At 33.4% G+C, this 22930-nt stretch overlaps 3 protein-coding genes across 3 annotated transcripts; 1 reads left to right on the top strand and 2 right to left on the bottom strand.

The window, feature by feature from the left end:
- The first annotated feature begins 5557 nt into the window (after window positions 1-5557).
- On the top strand, window positions 5558-8779 carry LOC107860712 (very-long-chain 3-oxoacyl-CoA reductase 1). Its single transcript, XM_016706168.2, has 3 exons — window positions 5558-6585; window positions 7355-7424; window positions 8247-8779. The coding sequence occupies exons 1-3, from the start codon at window positions 5948-5950 to the stop codon at window positions 8499-8501; spliced, it is 963 nt and encodes a 320-aa protein (XP_016561654.1). The 5' UTR covers window positions 5558-5947; the 3' UTR covers window positions 8502-8779.
- A 274-nt stretch (window positions 8780-9053) lies between these two features.
- On the bottom strand, window positions 9054-16499 carry LOC107860711 (uncharacterized membrane protein At3g27390). The gene is made up of 10 exons (XM_016706167.2): window positions 16055-16499; window positions 15635-15743; window positions 15351-15543; window positions 15122-15258; window positions 10825-11113; window positions 10610-10716; window positions 10379-10502; window positions 10087-10285; window positions 9757-10000; window positions 9054-9653 (listed from the first exon to the last, which is right to left on the bottom strand). The coding sequence occupies exons 1-10, from the start codon at window positions 16146-16148 to the stop codon at window positions 9386-9388; spliced, it is 1764 nt and encodes a 587-aa protein (XP_016561653.1). The 5' UTR covers window positions 16149-16499; the 3' UTR covers window positions 9054-9385.
- A 2240-nt stretch (window positions 16500-18739) lies between these two features.
- LOC107860710 (protein LOW PHOTOSYNTHETIC EFFICIENCY 1, chloroplastic) lies at window positions 18740-21573 on the bottom strand. The gene has a single exon (XM_016706166.2). It carries the CDS (start codon window positions 21213-21215, stop codon window positions 18987-18989), a length of 2229 nt encoding a protein of 742 aa, XP_016561652.1. The 5' UTR covers window positions 21216-21573; the 3' UTR covers window positions 18740-18986.
- Between the last annotated feature and the right edge of the window lie 1357 nt (window positions 21574-22930).

Genomic DNA, 22930 nt, shown 5'->3' with positions numbered 1-22930 from the left:
TTCAAAGGGTAATGTTTTGGCTTTACACCACTAATGAAAAATGTGAGAACGTGAAGGTAGTGGCCGGCCACATAGAAAAATATGAATATACACCTCCTAACAATATAATAGTGTACGATTTATAAGTAAATACACTATAAAGAAAATATTTTTTAAAAAAGATAAAATTAGCATAATGTTGAATTTTTTGTTTTAGTACGATTGGGGGAACGGTTGTTAAATCAGTTATATATAGAAGAATACGTGCACATAACAATTAAAATGTGGGGCCTTGTATGTTAGCCGGACTTAAAAATTTTAATAGTAAATATATAATTTTAAAATTTATTTGAAATAATATATATATATATATATATATACTAGTTTAAACGCACGTACATCACGTATATTCTTTGTTTATTTTAAATTAAAATTTAAGTATTTCTTCGACTTTTTTGAACAAAATCAAAATTAGTTCAACTATTATCGATTTTTAAAATACAAAATTAAATCAAACAAAATTCAATTTATTTAATCAATTCGATTTGGATCGTTTTTTTATCTAAAGCATGAAACCCATGATCAATCTTATGTAAAAGCTATACTTATACACAAATATGAGTTGAATCAAATAGTATAATATTATACAATTACATATTTTCGTCCATAAATATTAGCTCTTTATTTATTTTTTTCAAAAAAATGGACCTTCCTCAAAATCTAGATGTCACTAATGGACCAAAATTAAATAGGTACACCATATATATTGAAGGATAATACCTTTTCAGTAAAAAGGGAAAATTAATTTTACATATTTTCTCTTCTTAACTGGCTTTTACTTTCCTTTATTTAATATGATGGAAAAAAAATATTCTAGGACTTTTTAATTATCATCATATATTTTAGTTTTTTTTTTTGATAATTAATTAACAATTGAAGAAAATAAGTAAAGAAAAAAAATTATCTATTATAACGGTTTTTAATAAAGGACGAAAAATTCAAATAACACTTTACATCTTAACTTTTAATATAGTACTAATTTAGTGTATGTACTTTCCACATGTGTCTAACGTTAATTAATAAAATTATATAAAAAGAATAAAATTATTTTTTGTAAAAAAGAAAATGATTGTTGTAGATTTCAAAGTCTTAAATATTATGAAAATCATTACATAATTATTTCTTATGTTAAAAATTGATTAAATGACTGTTCTTAAATATTAGAAAAATAAATAAATGACATGACTATTTACAAATATTAGGAAATAACGAAATGATTATTTTTAATAAATTTTGTTGTTGATACAGACATTGAACACGGTACTTCAATTACTGTTTGAAAAATCATTGAATAAAACAATACGCAATAAACTTACAAAAATTATGATTCAATAGTTATGCGTTCAATCTCAAGATAATTTTCAATATAATCTCACATGTGTATTCTGTAAAGCATAGAATACATACCTTATCACTAGTTTTGTAGAACAGAGAGAATGTTTTTGATAAACCCTCCACTAACTTATAAATAATGTGATTTTAATTTTTTATGTCTCCAATCTCAAGATAATTTTCAATATAATCTCATATGTGGAAATAGAATAGATACCTCATCACTACATTTATAGGGTAGAGAAACTGTTATTCGATAGACCTTCGGCTTGCTATGGATTCTGTGGAGAATAGAACAGATACCTTATCACTACCTTTGTAGGGTAGAGAAACTATTTTAGATAAACCCTTGGCTAATTTACAAAAATTATGATTCAATAGTAGGTCATCAATCTCAAGATTTTCAATATAATCTCATGTGAATGTAGAGTCAACAGGCTCTCATCTAACTTATAAAAAATATGATTCAATTGTTATACCTTCAATCTCAAGATAATTTTCAATATAATCTCATATGTAGAGTCAACAGACCCTTGACTAACTAACAAAAATTATGATTCAATAGTCATACCTTCAGTTTTAAGAGAAGTTGTAATATAATCTCATATGTCGAATCTATGAAGGATAAAATAGATACCTTATAACTATCTTCGAAAGATAGAGAAATTATTTTCGATAGATCAAACATTCATTTACCATTTGTATTAAGCTAAACAGTTTCTAACAATAGATACGATAGTAATAAATATTACATAATAAATTGTATACCAATATTGTGGGTCAATTTAAATTATAATAATGAGGTATCTAGACATGAAAAATAATATATTTGAGAATAATTAAATCAACAACAATTGTAAATTGATCAATTGTACAATAATATAATTGTAACAATCAGAAAAGAAACAACATCTCACTCTTGTTAACGTATGTATCCAATTATCTGAAAGTTTGGCATGAAAAAAAATTGACATGTTCATACTTACAATTTATTTGTTTAACAACATTAGAAGAAACAATGAATATAATCCCACCATGAAAATATAGAACTCAAAAATATTGTCAAAATACACACAAAAAAAAGTTACTATAAAGAATATAAAAAAGTCAAAATAAAATTACACGTCACATACCATTCTTCTTATGCTTTTCATATATATTAGAAGTCTAAACATATATTATTTTCTTGCCATATATTTTAGAATTCTTTGGAGCACTTTTCTCATAATAACAACTTTTTCATGAATCGAAAAATTATGTTATGAAATCTTTCCACTACCCTTTATATAGAATTAACTATAAATTTTTTTATTTTGATTAAAATAATAATTTTTATAACTTACCTTAGATAAAAATCTAACTCTATAATTAAACTTATGGAAAACATTAATTCCATTCTCAATGGACCTATGGCCGTGCAGGTAATTTCCATAATTGGAAACTTATACTTGATTATACACGTGATTGTCTAAAATAACTGAATGCTTTTTATATACGTTAGGAGTCTTACCATATATTATTTTCTAGTCATATATTTTAGGACTCCTTAATTTCTTAGATTTGAAAGTCGTAATTTAATATTATAAATATAATTAAATAATAATTGGAGAAAATAAGTGAAAAGATGATTTTGTATATTGTAAAGAGTTTTGATGAAGGGCAAAAAAGTTCAGATCATATTTCTAAGGATCTTCATACTTTTAATATATGTTAGTTTAGTTGTACAAGCCTCGCACGTGTAACTTTTGATTATTTAAAATTAGATGATTTTGTCTATTGTGAAGATTTTTTAATAAAGTGCAAAAAGTTGAGTTCATTTTCCAAAGATCCTTCACATTTTAATATACTCAATAATATAAACATAACATATATTTTACTATAAGCACATATATATTTTACCACAAAAAATTCCAAGTAGTTAATAGATCGTCATGCAATACCTTTTTTTCTTGCTGCATGAGGCTAAGATAGACGCATCGATTTGAACCGTATTTGTAGTACGATTATTTTTTTCTATATTTAAAATCTTTTCTTATTTTTAAAGTTAAATTCTTAAAAAATCTTTGATTACTTACTAATTTTTTTTAAAAATTTGGTATTTCTTATATTTTTTTTATTCTAACAATTCATATTTATTTCTAGATTTTTCAAATTTTCTTAAATTAATGAAAAGGATATTAACTATATATTATTAATTTTGATGACTTCTAATAAGGAAAGATTTACTATATATATGTTGAACACATAGTTCATTCTAATAAGTAAAATTACTTTCAAATAATACAAATAATATTAAAATAGTGTGAATTACATTAAAACTGAAGGAAAAGTTGCTAGTCGAAGCCTTAAAATGGTAAATCTGTTCTCATTATTTTGTTAACAATGCTCCTATTTTGTAATATATAGTTAAGAGAATCAAACTAATACTACAACTCTAACAATAGAATCAGTCCCAATAATTCAAAGAGTGAAGCATCAATATACTATGAGAAAATTCTCTTCAACTCTTGTTTCTTCTAGTATTTTATTTTATTTTATTTAATTGCTCGAGTCCATTTTTTAACTACTCCATGTACCAATCCTTAATCCTAATGATTTTAAGTATAGGAGAGGAGGCAACAATTTTAATGTTCTATTCAATCTAGGTCCCAATGAAAGGTTGCAACTTTTTACACATGATTAAATCTAATTTTTAAACAAAAAATTTTAAAGTTCGACCAAACATACATCTATCATTTGTATTAAGCAGAAAAATAAAATAAAAATAATAACCACAACAATATAAAAATTAAACCCTAACTTTTACACAAAAATTTCTCAAAGTCCAACCAAACATTCATTTATCACTTGTATTAAGTAGAAAAAACAACAAACAGTAAACAGAACAAAAAATTAAAAAGAACAATATGATATTAGAGAATAACACTATTAAATCTAACCTTGACATAAAAAGTTTCTAAGAAACAACAGCAAAATAATATGACATTTGAGATATTAGAATGATATGATTAAACCTAATCATTACATAAAAAAACTTTGAAAGTCCAACCAAACACCCATCTATAATATAGACTTAAAACTGATAAAACTGTTATAAGTTGCACCTTCAAAACTCATAAAAAAACAATTATAAAAATATATCACCATCAAAATTCGTAAATTCAACAAATATATAGCAAAAGCTCATCATAACAATTAAATTGGAATTTAATTAGCAATTACATCATATTGCATTTTTACAAAAGATTAAGGAAGACATAAAAAATACCAAATTCCATACAAACTTTAGGAAAAAAGAGGGCAAAAAATTATCCTTAAAAGGCTAATGATCGTTAGTCCAATTTCTAGAGGTCACCCTCCTTTATCAGATAGAGAAAAAATTAAATCATAAATAATTGCATGTAAGAAGAGTACTAATACAGATCAATATAAATACTTTGAAGAAACATACATGCATATGTGGACAAATATATCAACATGCATATAATTTTTTTTTTACAAAAAAGCGACCAAAAGAGAATTACCTCTGAAATGATCCGCTGTATGTGTGTGTTGTTCAAGCATGAGTACAATGTAACTCTTTATATAGGTAATTATTTTTTATATATATTTTAGGATTCTTAATTTTTTTTAATGTATTTTAGGATTTATATATTTCTTTTCAAATATTTATTATATTATGTTTCTTCCTATATATAGAAGTCCTTAATTTAATAAAGTAATAATTAAAGAAAAAAAATAGTAAAAAGATGATTTTTAACTATATCACAATTTCTAAAATTTAGAGTTTAGAAATTAATTAAAATTCTACCATATTATTTATACTAACACGAATTGGTTCGTTGAAGCAGGTAATTATGTGCAAGTTTTCAGGTATTTTAATTTTTTTAATAATTTGCCTTTATTATTTTTTTGTCAAATAAAACTAATAGACAAAGACTAATATATATTAATATTTTATCCTCCAAAACTTTCAAAAATCTCACATATCTTTTATATGGAATTTTTCAGTATCTATTAATAGATTAAAGCTAATATATATTTAATATTTTACTCCCCAAAACTTCCAAAAATCTCAGTTATTTTTGAACTTTAACAATGAGGTGCTTGGATATTTTAGTTAAATCTTCTAAAATTAGCTATACATTAACATTATAAATTGAAGAAGTTAGATTTTGGGTATCCCAGAATAGGTCACCTAAGTCCATAGCAATACCAAATCTTGTTTATCTAACTTTAACAAACCCATGCTTCCCAATAATGTCAAAATCCAACATTGACTTCCCAATATTAATTAATTATTTCCATTTGGGCACCCTATTAAAGCCCAACCACATCTGCCTAACCATGATCCAATTACTCCTTTACACTTGGTGTCACTCTCTCTCTCTCTCTGTTCCATTCCCATTCCCATTCCATGTGCAATTATAATTAATTCCCCATAATATTCACAACCCATCGGACGTAACGCCCCAAAAGATCAAATCTTTAAGATCTATACGTTATATTTTGCTGTATATATTAATACATTTCTCTAGCGAGACCTATTGTTTGTTTGTTTGTTTTCCACTCACACATGGAATCTTGCATCTACCATCAGCTCAAATCTCAGCCAATATGGCTTGTTTTGCTTCTCTCTTTAGGTATCTTGAAAGTCTTGAGCTTTTCAGTCATACTGCTCAGATGGGTCTATGTTAATTTCCTTAGACCTGCCAAGAATCTCAAGAAATATGGGTCATGGGCACTTGTTACCGCACCTACTGACGGTATTGGAAAGGCTTTTGCTTTCCAATTAGCTAGAAAGGGGCTTAATTTAATACTTGTGGGTCGTAATCCTGATAAACTTAAGGATGTCTGTGATTCAATTAAGGTTAAATATGGGAAAGTCGAGATTAAGACAGTGGTGGTTGATTTCTCTGGTGATTTGGATGAAGGGGTTAAGAAGATTAAGGAGATAATTGAAGGATTAGATATTGGGGTTTTGATTAATAACGTTGGGGTTTCGTATCCTTATGCTAGATTTTTTCATGAAGTGGATGATAAATTGTTGGCTGATTTGATTAAAGTTAATGTGGAAGGAACTACTAAGGTTACTCAAGCTGTTTTACCTGGTATGGTTCAGAGGAAAAGAGGTGCTATTGTTAATATTGGTTCTGGTGCTGCTAATGTTATCCCTGCTGATCCACTTTACGCTGTTTATGCCGCTACCAAAGCGTAAGTTGAGCTGTTTTTCCCTCTCTGATTTGTAGGAATTTTGAGGTTCTTTTGGATTGAATGATAGCAAATGATTGCACCTTACGCGGAAATTTATTTGAAGAAGAGTAAAAAAATATACACGTTGATAGACTTTGTAGCCAACTTGAAATTTGTAAAGTATCTTAGGGATAAACTGTTTGTTGATATTCATGAAGTACACATGTGAACTTAAATTTGTGTGCATATGGAGGGATTTCCAAATACTAAATTTGAGGTATCTGATTATATCCTTGCTTGAGGTCCTTATTAGTTCATATTGCTAATGGAGACGTCCTCATCAGAGATTTAGGGATCGTTCGGTAGGATGCATTAGGTATTAGCAATACATGGATAAGCATAGTAAAGATAGAACTGTCTTTAATACACCAAATGAAACCGCGGAAGGAAATAGTCCCAGCGTAACTAATTCCGACATTACTAATACAACCTAGTCAGCAGTAAGTACTTTTCTTATATACTCTACCAAACAACTTACGCGATAATTGGATGAAATGAATCCTGCTCTCCTCTATTATTTAAAAGAGGTCAACTTGTTCATGGGATGAAGATTCACGACTTATTGTAAAAACTGAATTGATTCTGGAGACTTCTTGTAACATCTGAACATTTGTTCTTAATAATGACAATTTATTAGACTTTTAGTAAGATTTGTATGTTTAAGCATGAGATAGTAGTTGTTCCCTAATAATCTTTAGTGCTGCGTTAAATTCTTGGATCCATTTTTCAGATACATTGATCAGTTCTCCAGATGCCTCTATGTAGAGTACAATAAGAGCGGAATTGATGTACAATGCCAGGTATGTGTATGCCCTTGGCTTTACTGGCTTTTCATCAGTGTTCTGGATGCCTCAAATGATTATGGTTTGGATATACTGGCTTCTGATCCTATTTTTCTTGTCAATTTTGAAAGTTGTAATCATAATCTTTCTTATGTTGGGATTCAAGTCCCATGTGAAGTTCCCTACTATGTTATGTCGTAATGCCCTGGATTCTTCCGTCTTTTGCTTCTTGATATATTTATTCGACAACACGAAACACCTATTTTAGGAGCATAATACAGAAAGTCTCATATAAGAATCTAAAAAATGGCACCATTGTTGGGTGTTTGGTTGTAGAGTTTTTAATTGCTAGTTGTTCATTATGGACGAACATGTGAGCTAATACGGAAGAAGTGTGTATATTACCTTTCAACTAAGTCTCATGTGAAGTTCCCTACTTTGTTATGTCCTAATGCCCTGGATTCTTCCGTCTTTTGCTTCTTGATATATTTATTCTACAACACGAACCACCTATTTTAGGAGCATACAAAAAGTCTTGTATAAGAATCTTAGAAATGGCACCATTGTTGGGTGTTTGGTTGTAGAGTTTCTTATTGCTAGTTGTTCATTATGGACGAACATGTGAGCTAATACAGAAGAAGTTTGTGTATTACCTTTCAACTTACCCTTCTATCATTATTAAGCATTTGGAGTGATTTTTTGTAGTTGAGTGAATTTGTCTGGTTTAAAATCATGAATAAAATGCGTTGAATAAGAACTGGTTAAAGTTGGAGGTGCATCCTCCGTTACATTTCTTTACTTTCCACTGATCCAACATTATTCTTGGTTTTCCAAATATAGGTGCCATTGTATGTGGCGACAAAAATGGCGTCAATCAGAAGGTCTTCATTTTTTGTTCCCTCAACTGATGGTTATGCTCGGGCTGCGCTACGATGGATTGGTCATGACCCTAGGTGCACTCCTTACTGGCCCCATTCTCTTCTGTGGGGTTTGCTATATTCATTGCCAGAGTCAGCTGTTGATGCTTGGCGTCTGAAGTTCAACATGGGAATTCGGAAGAGGGGCCAACTGAAGGACAACAGAAAGAAGGAGTAGGAAGCATCTGCTTTTTACCTCATTCCGTCTGATTAGTTGATTTCTCATTTTCTTCTATTTCTGTTTCCAATTGGGTAATGCTAGTTCTGGTAATTAAACAAGAAGCTTTATTTCATTCTACTTATTAAACAAGGCCCAGTGTTCTTGTTGCATTTTTAGCTGTAGGCTGCTTGAATCAAGAGCAGTCTAAAAGAAATTCGAACTCTCAGTTCTACACCCTGTCTTGTCAAAAGAACCATATTCCAGGACAAGTAAATCAGAATGATTCTGTTTGTATTTGTTCTTTGAGTTTGATGTTGCAGAATGAATATTCAATACGGTGTTTACTTTTATGAACCAATTTAGTACCCTTACATGATCAGCGTTTGCTGTTACTAGATCAAAATATTACTCTTTTGATTTATCAGATCATTTGATGATTGCGTGAGTTTTTCTACGAGTGCTACTTGAAAACACTGGCTAAACCTTCCTTTATTCCAAGGAGAGGAAAAAAGGAGTTTTATCTAAAGCTGCAATGCAAATATTTAATCAACTGATGCACAGCTCATAAACTTTGTCCAAGAAATATACAATTCATTTGCCAGCTTCTGTCAATCTAAACCTGACTAAAAGTGTACAAACAGATTAAGCAAAGCATGCTAGTTTTTATCTCTGAAGAGGGACAAAAGAAAGTTTTATCTTGAGAAAAAAAAAAGGCTACTCCTTTGGCCAATATTACAACACATGCTCATTTTAAAGCATTAGCACAGAAGACATCATCCTAATCCGTTCCTACTAGGATTTTCAAGCAAATCCAATCATGTTAAGAAGGGGGGAGAAAAGATTACAACACGTATGCTACTGAAGCTACAGACAAGAAATGTTCAATGATGCTATACATATTATCATTGAATTTCAACATCTCTGTCAGTATCTACCAGTTGAGCCTCTTGATCATATCCACTCTTGCCGTTTCTGATCCTGAAAGATTTGTCGCTAAGCATACGAGCAAACATGCTTTTTGACCTGGGAATGTTTCGAGGTCCTGAACCTTCTGATGTTCTACTATCGCCATTCTTCTTGGCCAGTTCTTCCATCATAATCTTGATGCTACTCTCAAAGCGGCGCCTCCATGTTGGATATCTTGATATAGATTTGGTGATGCCTCGTAGTCTTAATGACAAAATCGGGAGAGTTAATACAAAAATCTGAGTGCCACGAGCGGTAAAAAAGAAAATAACGATTCTGTATTTCACAGGAAAACAAGGATCATCACCTTCGAGCTAACGCCTCAAACTCAGCTCGCCGCAGTTCAGACTCAGGTGGTGATCCAATATTTGAATTCCTCAACCTCTCGGGATCACCACTCAACAAAACCAATTTGCCAAGGTACTCCTCGTCACTTTCAGAAAGATTCTCAGCTTTGATTTGGTCCTTGATGATCAAGAGTGGATTCAGAAACCACTCATAGAAGGCATCTCTGGGCCTGTTAACGCTAGTTACTTCAGTAACATCATCATCTGCATTAAAAGAAGGTTAATCTGATCAGTCTCTTCTTATAATCCCAATTCTATATTACATGATCAAATTTGTATATTGTACTTACATAACAAAATACCGGTACTATTGGCTTTGGCAGATCGTATAAGGGTCTGGAGGATGCAATAGGCAGGCAAACCAATGCTAATGACTTGACCATCGTCTTTATTAGACTTGGCATCTTCAATGTCTTTTTGCGTAATTATTCCTTTAGATACCATGATTTCGCCGTGATGTTGGCAGGCCTTGAATAAGCCATCAAGAAGCTGCAGTTGCAATATATGTTGAGTGCAAATTAGCGCCAAAATTCACAGCCAGGTACTGGTGAAGCATCACAAAAGCAAACAATTAGAGTATACCTCAAGGGGTTTCAACTCGACCATGGGGCCATTCATGGAATTTGCACGAGATGGTGGATTTCGGACAGAGTCAGGCTTTGAGAAAGAGCTGGTCCTTGATGTAGTCTTCTTTCTGTACTGAGGCCTGTATGAATGCCACAGATGTGTGGCAACTATCAAAATTATTTGAAATTAAATGTATGTTTGTCAATTATCACAGTATGGAGGTTAAAATGTTGCAGTTATCAGAACCTAGGGAAGCAGGAGCCTTCTGGCATGTCTAGCACATCATTGCTATATTCATCATATATAGACAAGGAAGCAACGATATAGCAAAGCCCCAACCAAAGAGAACATTCCTGAAGTAGAAGGCATTGGTAAAACTTTAGCAGTTCGGGAAATATATAAAACACGAGGCAATTTTGAGGTCCCTGAAGTAAGGAGTTGGAGAAAAAAAGGAACTTAACCTGATATACAACTACTCCTGCATAAGCACCTAGCAGGATACTTGCTAACATTGATCCAATGAACGCACCAACAACAGCCAGTGGCCAGAGTAAGATAGCAAGACCAGCAAATGGTACACAGATTGTCTCTAGAAAAGGCCCTTCTCGACCTATACAATCATGAAACAAACGACGCCACCCCTTGAAAAGCATGTAAGGGAATTTGCAAGCAGCAATTACTATGATCGTCGGTATGTCAACCAGGAGTCCTAGTGCCACAGCTATTAGCGCCAAAGGAATATAAAACAACCTGCAACAGATTGCAAAGTAACTTCTAAGCAAAAAGTAAATCTCTCATGAAGAATAATTATGCATCCAAACTCCCAACATATGCTTGCAGGTAAACAACATAAGTTGAATCTATGAAAATCAAAGAACATTTTTGTTAAGGAAAACAGGAGACTTTTTAAAATGCAAATCTTAAGTGCAGAGACCTACAACATGCAACTTAGACTAAAGAATTGTAGCAACTACCGACTATTTCCAAAAACAAATGCATCTCTGTCTCTGTTTGTTACGGGAAGGAGATTCTGGCTTGCAAACAAGTAGAGTAACATATAGTTCATTGTCATTTCTGTTCTGACATAGGAATATGGGGATTTTGACTGGTGGACAAGTAGAATAACATCTTGACCTCATACTGGTTGTCTTAAAATAGCTAGAAAACCCAGGGGATTGACGTTTTCCCTTTTGTTAGAATTAAGAGAAACTAAATAGTAAGTGCTTTGAGGTTTGTATGACCCAACTTGAATCTTTGTTGATTTTAAGAAGAAGCGTTTGGGAGATTGACATGTTCACCAGACAAGGCACCCGGCCCCGATGGTTTTACAATGGCTTTCTTTCAAAAATCTTGGGGGTTTATTAAATCAGATGTTATGGGGGCTTTAAACTATTTCCACCAACATGATAGCATGGTCAGATCTAGCAATGCATCCTTTATTGCTTTGGTGCCAAAGAAAAAAGGAGCAATTCACCTAAAAGATTATAGGCCAATCAGTCTAATTGGGAGATTTTACAAGATCGCGGCCAAAGTGCTGGCAGAAAGGCTCAAGGTTGTAATGGGAAAACTTGTTTCCAATCATCAAAATGCTTTCATCAAGGACAGGCAAATCACAGATGCGGCTCTAATTGCAAATGAAGTTCTGGATTGGAGAATAAAAAGTAAGGAACCGGGCATCCTATGCAAACTAGACATAGAAAAAGCTTTTGACCAACTCAATTGGTCATACCTCTTCTCCATTTTGAGACAAATGGGTTTTGGAGAAAGGTGGATTAAATGGATCAAGTTCAGCATCACCACAATGAAGTATTCAGTTCTAGTGAATGGAAGTCCAGTTGGTTTCTTCTCACCACAAAAGGGGCTCAGGCAGGGAGATCCCCTCTCTCCTTTTCTTTTTATCTTAGCCATGGAGGGCCTTAGTAATATGTTGGATAAGGCCAAGCAGCTGCAACGGCTAGATGGTTTTAATGTTGGCACAAGGAACACTGTTAATGTCTCACAATTACTGTATGCTGATGACACCCTTGTTTTCTGTGGAGCAAATAGGTCTCAAGTTCTTTACCTAAATCTAGCACTGCTCATCTTTGAATCACTTTCGGGCCTTCATATAAACATGTTAAAAAGTGTTATATTCCCTGTTAATGAGGTTTCAGACCTAGAAGAGCTTGCAGGAATACTTGGTTGTAACATTGGTTCCCTCCCAACCACTTATCTTGGACTACCTCTGGGTGCCGCATTTGGATCTACATGTATTTGGGATGGGGTGATTGAGAAGTTTGAGAAAAAGTTGGCATCTTGGCAGATGCAATATCTTTCAATGGGTGGGAGATTGACACTGATTAACAGCGTGTTAGACAGTATTCCAACTTACTACATAACTCTATTTCCCATACCTAGCAAGATATTGAAGCAGCTTGATAGGATCAGGAGGGATTTCTTATGGGAGGGTAACAATAAGGATCACAAGTTTCACCTGGTGAAGTGAATTAAAGTGGTAAGGCCAAAACAAATGGGAGGATTGGGCATAAAAGATTTAGCACTTCACAACAAATGCTTACTCATGAAATGGATATGGAGGTATACTCAGGTGGATCAAGCTCTATGGAAGGAAGTAATCAAGGCAAAACCTGGAGTCAAAAATCATTGGTGCTCCAAGCTGTCCAACTCCCCTCATGGTGTAGGCCTATGGAAGAGTATATGCAAGCTTAAAGATGAGTTCTTTCAAAACACTCGGTTGGTAGCAGGTAATGGTATACATATCAGGTTTTGGAAGTATAGGTGGCTGGACAATATCATTCTGATGTAGGAATTCCCTAGGCTGTTTCAAATTGCCCGTGCACCAAATTCTTCCATATCTCAAAATAGGGAATACAACACCTGGAATGTACTTTTCAGAAAGAACCTACAGGATTGAGAAATTGAAGAAGTGGTTAACTTGTTCTCTAGGCTAGAAGGCCTGGTGATAAATGTCCAGGAAGCAAACAAGTTACGGTGGGATAGTGACAAGGATGGTAAATACTCGGTGAAAGCAAGCTATGTAATCTCATTTGCTCCTAATGGAGTGCTTGATACCATGGAAGTTGATATGGAAGACAAAGCTCCCACCAAAGATCATATGCTTCAGCTGGACAGCTCTTCATGAAGCTTGCCTTACTCAAGATAACCTTAAGAAAAGGAAATTTCAGATTGCCAACATATGTTACATGTGACATCAGAACATTGAGTCCAACAATCATCTATTTTTACATTGTAAAGTTGCTGCTGGCTTATGGAGTATGTTTCTGTCTATATTTGATATTAAATGGGTAATGCCACATAGCACCAAAGAGGCCTTTGAGTGTTGGTGCAATTGGAGAGTTGGTAAGGCCATCAAGCTAATCTGGAAGATGATACCTTCTTGTATTTGTTGGTGCGTATGGTCTGAAAGGAACAACAGATGTTTTGAAGGTTTATCAACTCCAAATCACTCCCTTAAGGCTAGGTGTCTTTTGTATCTATATAGTTGGCATAACCTTTCACCCATAGATTCCCCTGAGAACTTTCTGAACTTTGTTAGCTCCCTGGTACTAGTGTAGCCTTTTGTTTTTGAGCTAATGTACTTCTGTCTTTCTCTAACTTTTGTAATATTCTGCATCTTCTTGATGCCAGTAATGCAATTTCTTATTACTTCATCAAAAAAAGAAGAAGCATTTGACAGTGTTGTTGGATTTGTTTTGGTATGAAAAATTTTGATACGTGATTTCATATGCTTTACTTAAGACAGAGATCTATGAGAAACATCCTCTCTACCTGCACAAGGTAGGGGTAAGGCTGCGTACACACCATCCTCCCCAAACCCCACTTGTAGTATCTGTTAGCTAGCAGACTATGTGGAAGATGTAGACGTAGTATAAAGATGCTACAAACAGTAAGTACATACTCCTTATCTTTCTTTTTGTATAGTTTGCTAATTTAGTAACAGGGATATATTTTTGGAATGAAAAAAAAAAAAAAAAGGACATACTGGTGCACTAAAGCTCTCGCTATGCGCAGGGTCTGGGAAGGGCCCACCACAAGGGTGTATTGTACACAGCCTTACCTTGTATTTCTGTCAGAGGCTGTTTTCAAGGCTTGAACCAGTGACCTCCTGGTCACATGGCAACAACTTTACTAGTTACTCCAAGGCTCCCCTTCATTTTTATTTTTTGGGATAAGCGAATACAAAAATAGATCGAACAAAAAGGGGAAAGATGCAGTCTTGGAAATGATTCTGAGAAAATCCAGGAAAAAAGGGGACCTTTAGATTCTCCATTTATGTTTCCCGTTTAGGTTAACCACCATACAAGATATTCTCTCATCTGTTATTCATAGTTGACAGGGAATGCCGTCCAAGCTTCTGTAGCTAAAATTACACCACCATACAAGGTCCTCTCCCCTGTCATTCACACATGATAGGGGCCGTCAAGAAAGCGTCAGCAGCTAAAACTACACCCTAAAAAATCCTTCCTTTGCACTAAGCAAGAAAAGCTTTGAGGTGTAGGCTTCAACGGACAGAGTGAAATAAAAGTAGAGCACGCAATTCTCAAACAACGCCAATCTGCTTTGTTGTATTTTCCAGAACAAGTATAGATACAATTCATTCACTGAGTTGCCATACTAACTTGTTATCTGAAACTCTCTGATAATGAAAGATATGAGGTATGGAATTATAGAAAATTACCCAACTTCAAATTGGAGAAGATGGGAAAAAGAACTTCGAGATAGATGATTCAACAAAACCTGATCTCATAGTATTTTCCACCAGGAGGTCCCTGAAGTCGCAAATCATCCATTATTGAGAAGTAGGAATGGTATAACACATCCCTCACATCCCTAACAATAGTAAGGCTTCCTTTCACCGTGTCCCAAGTCCCATCCTACCATCAACAATGAAGCAATTCACAAACTCAAAACCAAAAGGAGATATGAGATATTAACAATGTTGGAAATAGGAATCATAAAAACATACATATATACTGTGAAAGAAGGCATTAGTCTTCTTTCCACCCACAGCTTGGAAAGTGGCAAACACGGGTGCAAGGAAGCCATACGCTGCCCCGCCAACAACACTGCTTGCAAATCCAACAAACGGCCAGAAAAGTGAAATAACAAGGACACATATGCTTAACACAAGTTTCAAAGCTGGACCTAGTTGCTTTGTGCTGCAATTCATCAAACAAGGTGGAAGTCACTAAAGAGTATCTTTATACACGCAAGGTTATTGACCATGATAAAAGTAGCTAAAGAGTGCACCTCCATAGACAGTAAAATGTATAGAAAAAGTGCACTGGCCAAAGCCCCAAAATAAGAGCAGAGTTTCCAACAGTGACAATAACAAGAACCAAAGGGCACAAAATGACACCTGCACAGAGTAAGTGGCAGAAACCAGTTATTTCTATTCATATAAATCTAAACGAATATCTTTGGAACAATAAAGCAACAACAACATAACCAGTGTAACAAGTAGGATCCAGGGAGGATATAGTACGCAGAACATATGATAGAGAGGCTGTTAACATTTTAAAATAACGGAAATGAAGAAGTCATAACAAAACACTAAAGAAAGCATGACAGAGCATTCAACTACAATAACATAATAAGATAATCGAAATACAAGAAACATAAAACAGTAACAGAGATCTAATAACAAGAAAGTACAGTTAAAGAAAGAACCTTTCAAGACACCCAAAATAAGCAAGCCAATGAAGTAAGGTAAGAAACAAATGAAGTTCCACAAAGAAGCCAGAAACCCCCTTGGGGGTTCCATTCTTATCCTTAGCTAAATCAAAAACCGCTCGATCTTCACACAATCACTACAATAATACAACCCCTATTCACCAATCAATTAAACTTGCAAAATGCAACCAAAAAAATCGAGTCTTCATGAAAAAAAAAATTGAATCTTTATGAAATTAAAAAGAAGATTGTGATGCGGGTTTGAGGATTTATGAAAAAAGAAAAAAAAAAGTTGGCTAACTGTCAGATTAGTGGGAATAAAGTGGTTACAAATAGTGTTTGAAGTAGTGGAAAAGAAAAAAAGAAAGGAAAAAAAACAAAATTGATAACGTTTGTATGTATTTGTAAGCAAGGTATACAAAGTGCAACTCTTTTTCAATTATGGAATACTTTATTATACGTATATATCATTTTCAGCTTTCCTGAAAGATGCAGCACTGGTGTTTTTTGATTTTGAGATTGGGACAATTTTCTGTAGCAAATTATTAGAAATTGTTTGGACAAAAGGCCAAAAACATTTATTTAAGAAGCAAAAATAAATTTTGTGGCTGCCTAGGGTATTCGAGAAATATTTATTTCCGTAACTGATATATATTGATTTTGGCTAATTTTTACAAATTATGAAAAACGACAAATATTACGTCACAATTAATTGGTAGAAGGACTATTTATATGGAGAAATTATTTAAAATAATTGTTATGAAAGCCTTTGAAATTATATGGAAAATATTAAGTCGTATTCTCTTTTTTCTCTAGCAATAGTTTTTTGTTATTCCAAAAAGGAAGAGGAGAAAAAAAAAAAGAATAACTCGTATTTATAATTGACGGACAATTTCAAAAAGGAAAAGCAAGAGACAGAAAAAAAATAAAAGGACAAGACACCACGAAAAAAAAAAGGTTGTTTTCAATTGAAAAATACATACGTTGAATTATATATATATATATTCTTCTTAATAACGCAAGAGTTATTTCTATTTCTGGAAAACAATTTTATTTACTGGCCAAACATTTTATAAGACGTTTTAGATTGTCTTAGCATTCAAACACCTTACGGAAACTTGCTTGATTTCCAAATACGACAATATATTTTTGTTTGGTGAATGTTTGATTAGTGATGTGTGGGTGGTGGTTTATAAAAGGAAATCATTCAGATCTATACTCGTACCACATAATTGAAGTTTGTGCCGCATTAATACTAGTATTATTTTTTTATTTTAATTTATGTGTCATGATAAATTTTGAAAAGTTAATTATTTTTTTATATAATTTTTAAATATTTTAAGGTGTTAATTATTTATTTATAATATTTTTACATAATTTTTAGATACTATATATTAGTAGTCTCAATTTATGTGACATTGATGAAATATTTGAGAAAATTAAAATTTGTTATAGAATTTTTAGATATTTTAAGTTGTTAATTATTATAATTTTTCAAATTCTACATAATTTTTCAAATTTATATGATATTGATAAAATTTTAAAAGTCAAACCAATTGTTTATGCATACTTCAAATATTTATATTTATAAATTATTGTGATTTATATTACTTTTTTCATGACATTTTCAAATGCTTCTCTATTCACTTTTACTTATCATCGTTTCACTTTTCGAGGTCAACTTCTATGAACTTTGACTAATATTTTACGGTGTACTTCCTCCGTTTTATAATAACTGAATTGTTGGATTTTGGCACACAGATTAAGGAAAAAACATTAAAGACATAAATTTAACACTAACTTTTCATTTTTACCCCCAAAAAAGAAAAAAACTAACCTGGTAATACCTTTTCAAAAATTAATTGGTTATCAAATTATAAGGGTAAATTTAGAAAAAAATTCAATGATTCACTTATTTTTAAACATCAATAAATACCCCAACAATTCACTTATTCGAAACGGAGGGAGTATAACTCAATATATTAAAATTAAAATTTAGATGGTCGAAAACTATACGAAAAATGCTATAAGTTGCAATAATTCTTATATTAATGCGATGAAAAAGTACATCTTAAAATATTAATCAAAGGTTAACCTCGAGAAGCAAAACAGTTACTAACAAAAGTGAACGACTTCCTCTATCCTAATTTATATTGCTATGATAGAATTTCAAGTCAATTAAAATTTTTATATGCTTTGAAATAACTTAAATTTTTAATTATTATAATTTATAATATTTTTTAAAATTTTAAATATATAACAAATAAAAAAAAACATAATTAAATTAAAATAAAGAAATATGCTCGATCAAAAGCAGGTATGTGAAAACAACAATTGACAAATATATAGCAGTTATAACTAATGTGATAAGTGACTAAAATCATAGTGACAAGATAGTATCGATATCAAAGTTTAATATTTAAATTATTAAATGAATATACATTTTAAAGTTTGAATGGAATCCCAGAGTTATGAACATGGCTTGGGCAGTTTGGCAAATTACGTTTGGAACCTAGGTAAATTCTATATGTAATAGAGGAAAACAACGTATTAGGCTTATATTAAGACTTATGTTTAGCTGTTTTTGATAGCATTCGGCAGTCTTCCTTTTCTATTTTTCTTTTTGGTTATGTTGATAAAGAATTTGTTTTTAAGTTTCATTATTGATCAATCAATCCAAAGTTTTGAAATGGAGAAAGAAAAAATCATTAAGTATCTAGAAACAGTTGGGCCCTCGAAATAGAGGGAGACATTACATTATAACGGCGGATGCTTCAATCCAGAAAATTTCTATCAGAGTTATCTTACTATTGTAGCTTTACACAAGAGGAAGCATATATGTTTAGTTGGAAGCAGAACACATATGAACAATGAGCTGTATATCTTCGAGAGCAGACCTACATACAAAGCAGTATAAAAGTTGCGCTTATCATGTTCCTTTTGTCCGAGCAGTAAAAATTTCTTCTCTGTCAAAGGGCCTGCTTCGTCTAGGAACATCGGCTATATTACAGAATTCTGACAAGCTTTTCCTGATTTGCACTCTTTTCTTTTTTTCTGGTGGACGGGGGCCAAGAATGCTGAGATCAATAGTCGCACCATATGCCTGTGCAGACAAGATGACTGCATCATAAGCCTTCGTAGAAAGGCTCAGGCCTTCAGATATAGCCCTCACATACAACTCGTATGCTAGCCTCGGCTTGCCGTCATTTGCTAGAGCCTCAATTAGCATTTCATAGCTGACCTCATTGGGGGTTATGTTTTGAGTTTTCATACGCTGAAACCACTCGTATGCAACGCTTCCCATGCCATTCCGAGCGCATGCACTGATAATCGCGTTGAACGTAACAACTGTAGGCTCAACTCCAGTGGAAACCATCTCCTTGATGATTGAATCAACTATGTTAAATTTCCCTTGCGCAGTGTAAATTGATGCCATAATAGTATAGGCATACAAATTTGGCTCGATGCCCACTTTGATCATATGTTTCCAGACCTGAAGGGCTTCATCATAGAGCTTGCCTTTCTCTAGAGCACTGAGCAGTGCTCCATAAGAGATAACTGTTGGTTTTTCACCTTTCTCGACCATTCTCCTGAATATCTGTACAGCAGCAGATGTTTCTGAAGCCTTGGAACAGGCAACAAGCACGGCATTCCACTCCCTACTGCTTGGTCTAAGCCCCTTCTCTTCCATTTTGTTCAGCAACCTAACACCCCATCGCCAAATACCTCTTTTTTTGGCTGCACTCAGCAGTATGTTAAAATGAGAAACTATCAGTTCATATGACATGTTGTTTGGTTTTGGCCCCTTATCCAACAAATCCTCGTAAATTTCAAGAGCTGCCCACCATTTCTTCGCCTTTCCCATCAACCAAATGATGTGGTTGCAGACGGATAAGCTAATCTCCGTATCCATCTCTCTTATCCTATTATACAGTTCTTTTGCTACAACATAATGTTCTTCACGGGTACATGCCCACACTAGGCGTTCATACTCTGCACGACTTGGTTGGAGCCTAGCCTTATCCATATCCGTTAGTAGTTTCAGAATATTGGTGCTTGCTTTTTCACCCTTGACCAGCCACTGCCGCATCACTTGGTAGCAAATTCGGATTATGAAATCCTCAAGCTTCGCAAATTCATACTCCCAGTTTTCTTCCACAATATTTCCAATTTCACCATTTTGATATTTCTCTCTTGTCTCGACAAAGAAAGTTATAGCACCAAATCCATCTTCAAGTCTCCGATAAGCAAACAAGGCAGTGGAATAGGATGCAGGACTAGGAAAGAGTCGCTTCTTTGGCATCTCTCTGAAAAGATTGAGAGCTTCAAGTTCCCGGCCTTGTTCTATATAAATTCTCATTAAAGTATTGTACGTCACAACATTAGGCTCCACTCCTTCTGAGACCATATCGTTCATGACTTTATCAACAAAATTGTACTTCCTCGCCTCCTTTATGGCGCCTAAAAGACTATTATAAATGAACACATTTAAGCTAACAGAGCCGATATTATCCTTGCTCCTCCTCCTTAACCACTCAACAAGTGCCATCGCAGAGTTCAACTTCTTATCTTTACCAAAACCTCTAATCATAGATGAGTAAACTTGAAGTGGCAATTCAACCTTATCCTTAAGAACTTCATCTACCTCATCTGCATTTCTAACAAAGTGCAAGCTCTGTGCCAGAGCTCGAACATCCACATTTTCGCCTTTAACTCTCCCCGCCTCTTCCTCCTCACTTCCAATATCACCAAACTCAACATTATGACTCAAGTCCCCCTTTTCCTCCAACTCAACACAAGTCAAAGCCCCAACCCCACGTTCCCCTCTAGTGAAAGATTGTGAATTTTGTTCTCTTACATCAGAGGCCTGTGCCACAGCAAAAGATGGTCCAAGAAAATCCTTCTTTGGGAGACGAAAAGGAAAGACTTGTGTCCTCAGGCAAAAAACTTGTTTTCTGAACTTAGGCTTATCTCTTGGACACCTAAAACTTCTGGATACATGATCAGAGGTAGAATTATGTGAGGGGGAGTATGCAAGAACCCAACTATCAGTTTTTCGCCAAGTAAAAACTGAAGTAGAAGATGAAGCCAACTCTGATTCCATATGTGGTAACATACTAGAATTAGTCCCAGAAGACCAGACATTTAGATAAGGCATTTTGTTCAGAGAAACTTAACATAAAAAGGAACCCAAAATTCAGATTTTTGAACCAAACATAGATGATTGAGTAAGCACACAAGATTCTTGAAAGGAAAAGAGAGCGGAGAAGTTGCTCATTATAATCTTCAAGAATCATAAGAGCATACCTCCAAGAAGAAGAAGAAGAAGAAAGCGATCCTATGCACCAAGTCCATTACTGCAAAATTGAGGTGGGGTGTTAGTGATTTTGGAAAATTTGTTTGCGACTATTTATATTATTGCTGTTTAATTCGTGGCCATTCAATTTGCTGTGAAGTGCAAGGTAGTGAGGGGTACTTACTACAGTAGTTAGTAATTGTGAGGCTGGGAAACTATGCTGACAAAGAAGCAGAGTGTGTCGTAAGGGGCTTGAACTCATCTTACAGGCCCACTGGGCTCTAACTAATTACTTGGGTTTGAATCTCATTCTTTATAATCCAATACACACAAGTTTGGAGAGATACTGGGCCACAAACCATTATCACAGCCTTGATCCTCATACTTGTATAGGAAAATTTACCTAAAAGAACAATATTTTTTGGAAAAATAACATAAACATATACCTTAACTTATCATATTTACATAAATTCTCACCCTTACAAAGTAATTATAAAAAATCTCAACTAATTGTTGGATATATCAAGAGCTAATTATAGATCTCAATAGATCCAAAATCAAAAAAATATACTAGAGCTAATTAAGTATCTTTACAAAAGAAAAAACGTATTCATAGAATGTGTAATGTATCTCAACAAACTCAAAATAAAAAAAATATATATCGGGAGCTAATTTTCTATCTTTGCAAAGAAAAAAAATATATCTTCGTTGGATGTATCGAAAGCTAATGATGTATTTCGACAGGCCTAAAATTGAGATTTTCATTAATTATGCAAAATATCGAGAATTTCTAAAATCAACACTAAGGGGGAATGGGATTCGATCCCTACCCACATGTGAGGAACGGACGGTGCTCAACCAACTGAGCAAACGTCTGCACCCAAATATTAAAATAATTACTTTAGTTTTTACTGTGAAAATAAAACTTGGACAAAAAACAAAAACTTCAAGCTAAAACACGAAAATTCTCCAAAAATAATGCGTGTGATAAAACAAGAAAGAACAAGAAGAAGAGTAGAGAGAATAGAGAGAGTGATTTTTATTTCTTCTCATGAGGGATGAAAGATCATAAGATTGTAAATACAATGAACAAAACCCCTTTATTTATAGAGAAAACTTACTCCTAGTCTGAGTAAAGGACGGATGCTTCAAATCCTAATAGATATCAAAGTAGATCTTGATAGACATTCACTATAATGTAAATACATTTATAACACTCCCCTTTGAATATCTAGATAGATAATGTGATTCGTTAAAACCTTATTAGAAAAAACTCAGTGGGAAAAAAATCTAGTGAAGGAAAAAGAGTACACATCTCTAACAATACGCATATAGGCTGCCTCATTAAAAACCTTACAAGGAAAATTCGGTGGGACAAAACCTTGAAAGGGTAAAAGAGTACAGCGCGTATTTGCTCTCCCTAATGAGAACATCCTTGAACTTTTGCATCCCAATCTTGTGTTGCATCTTCTTGAAAGTTGCAATTGGAGAAGATTTGGTGAATAAATCAATCACATTGTCAGTTGAACGAATCTGTTGCACGTTAATATCATCATTCTTTTGTAGCTCATGTATGT

Source organism: Capsicum annuum, chromosome 2 (genome assembly GCF_002878395.1).
Source record: "Capsicum annuum cultivar UCD-10X-F1 chromosome 2, UCD10Xv1.1, whole genome shotgun sequence".
NCBI classification, from domain to species: Eukaryota; Viridiplantae; Streptophyta; class Magnoliopsida; order Solanales; family Solanaceae; genus Capsicum; species Capsicum annuum.
This window is presented reverse-complemented; position numbering and strand designations above follow the sequence as displayed.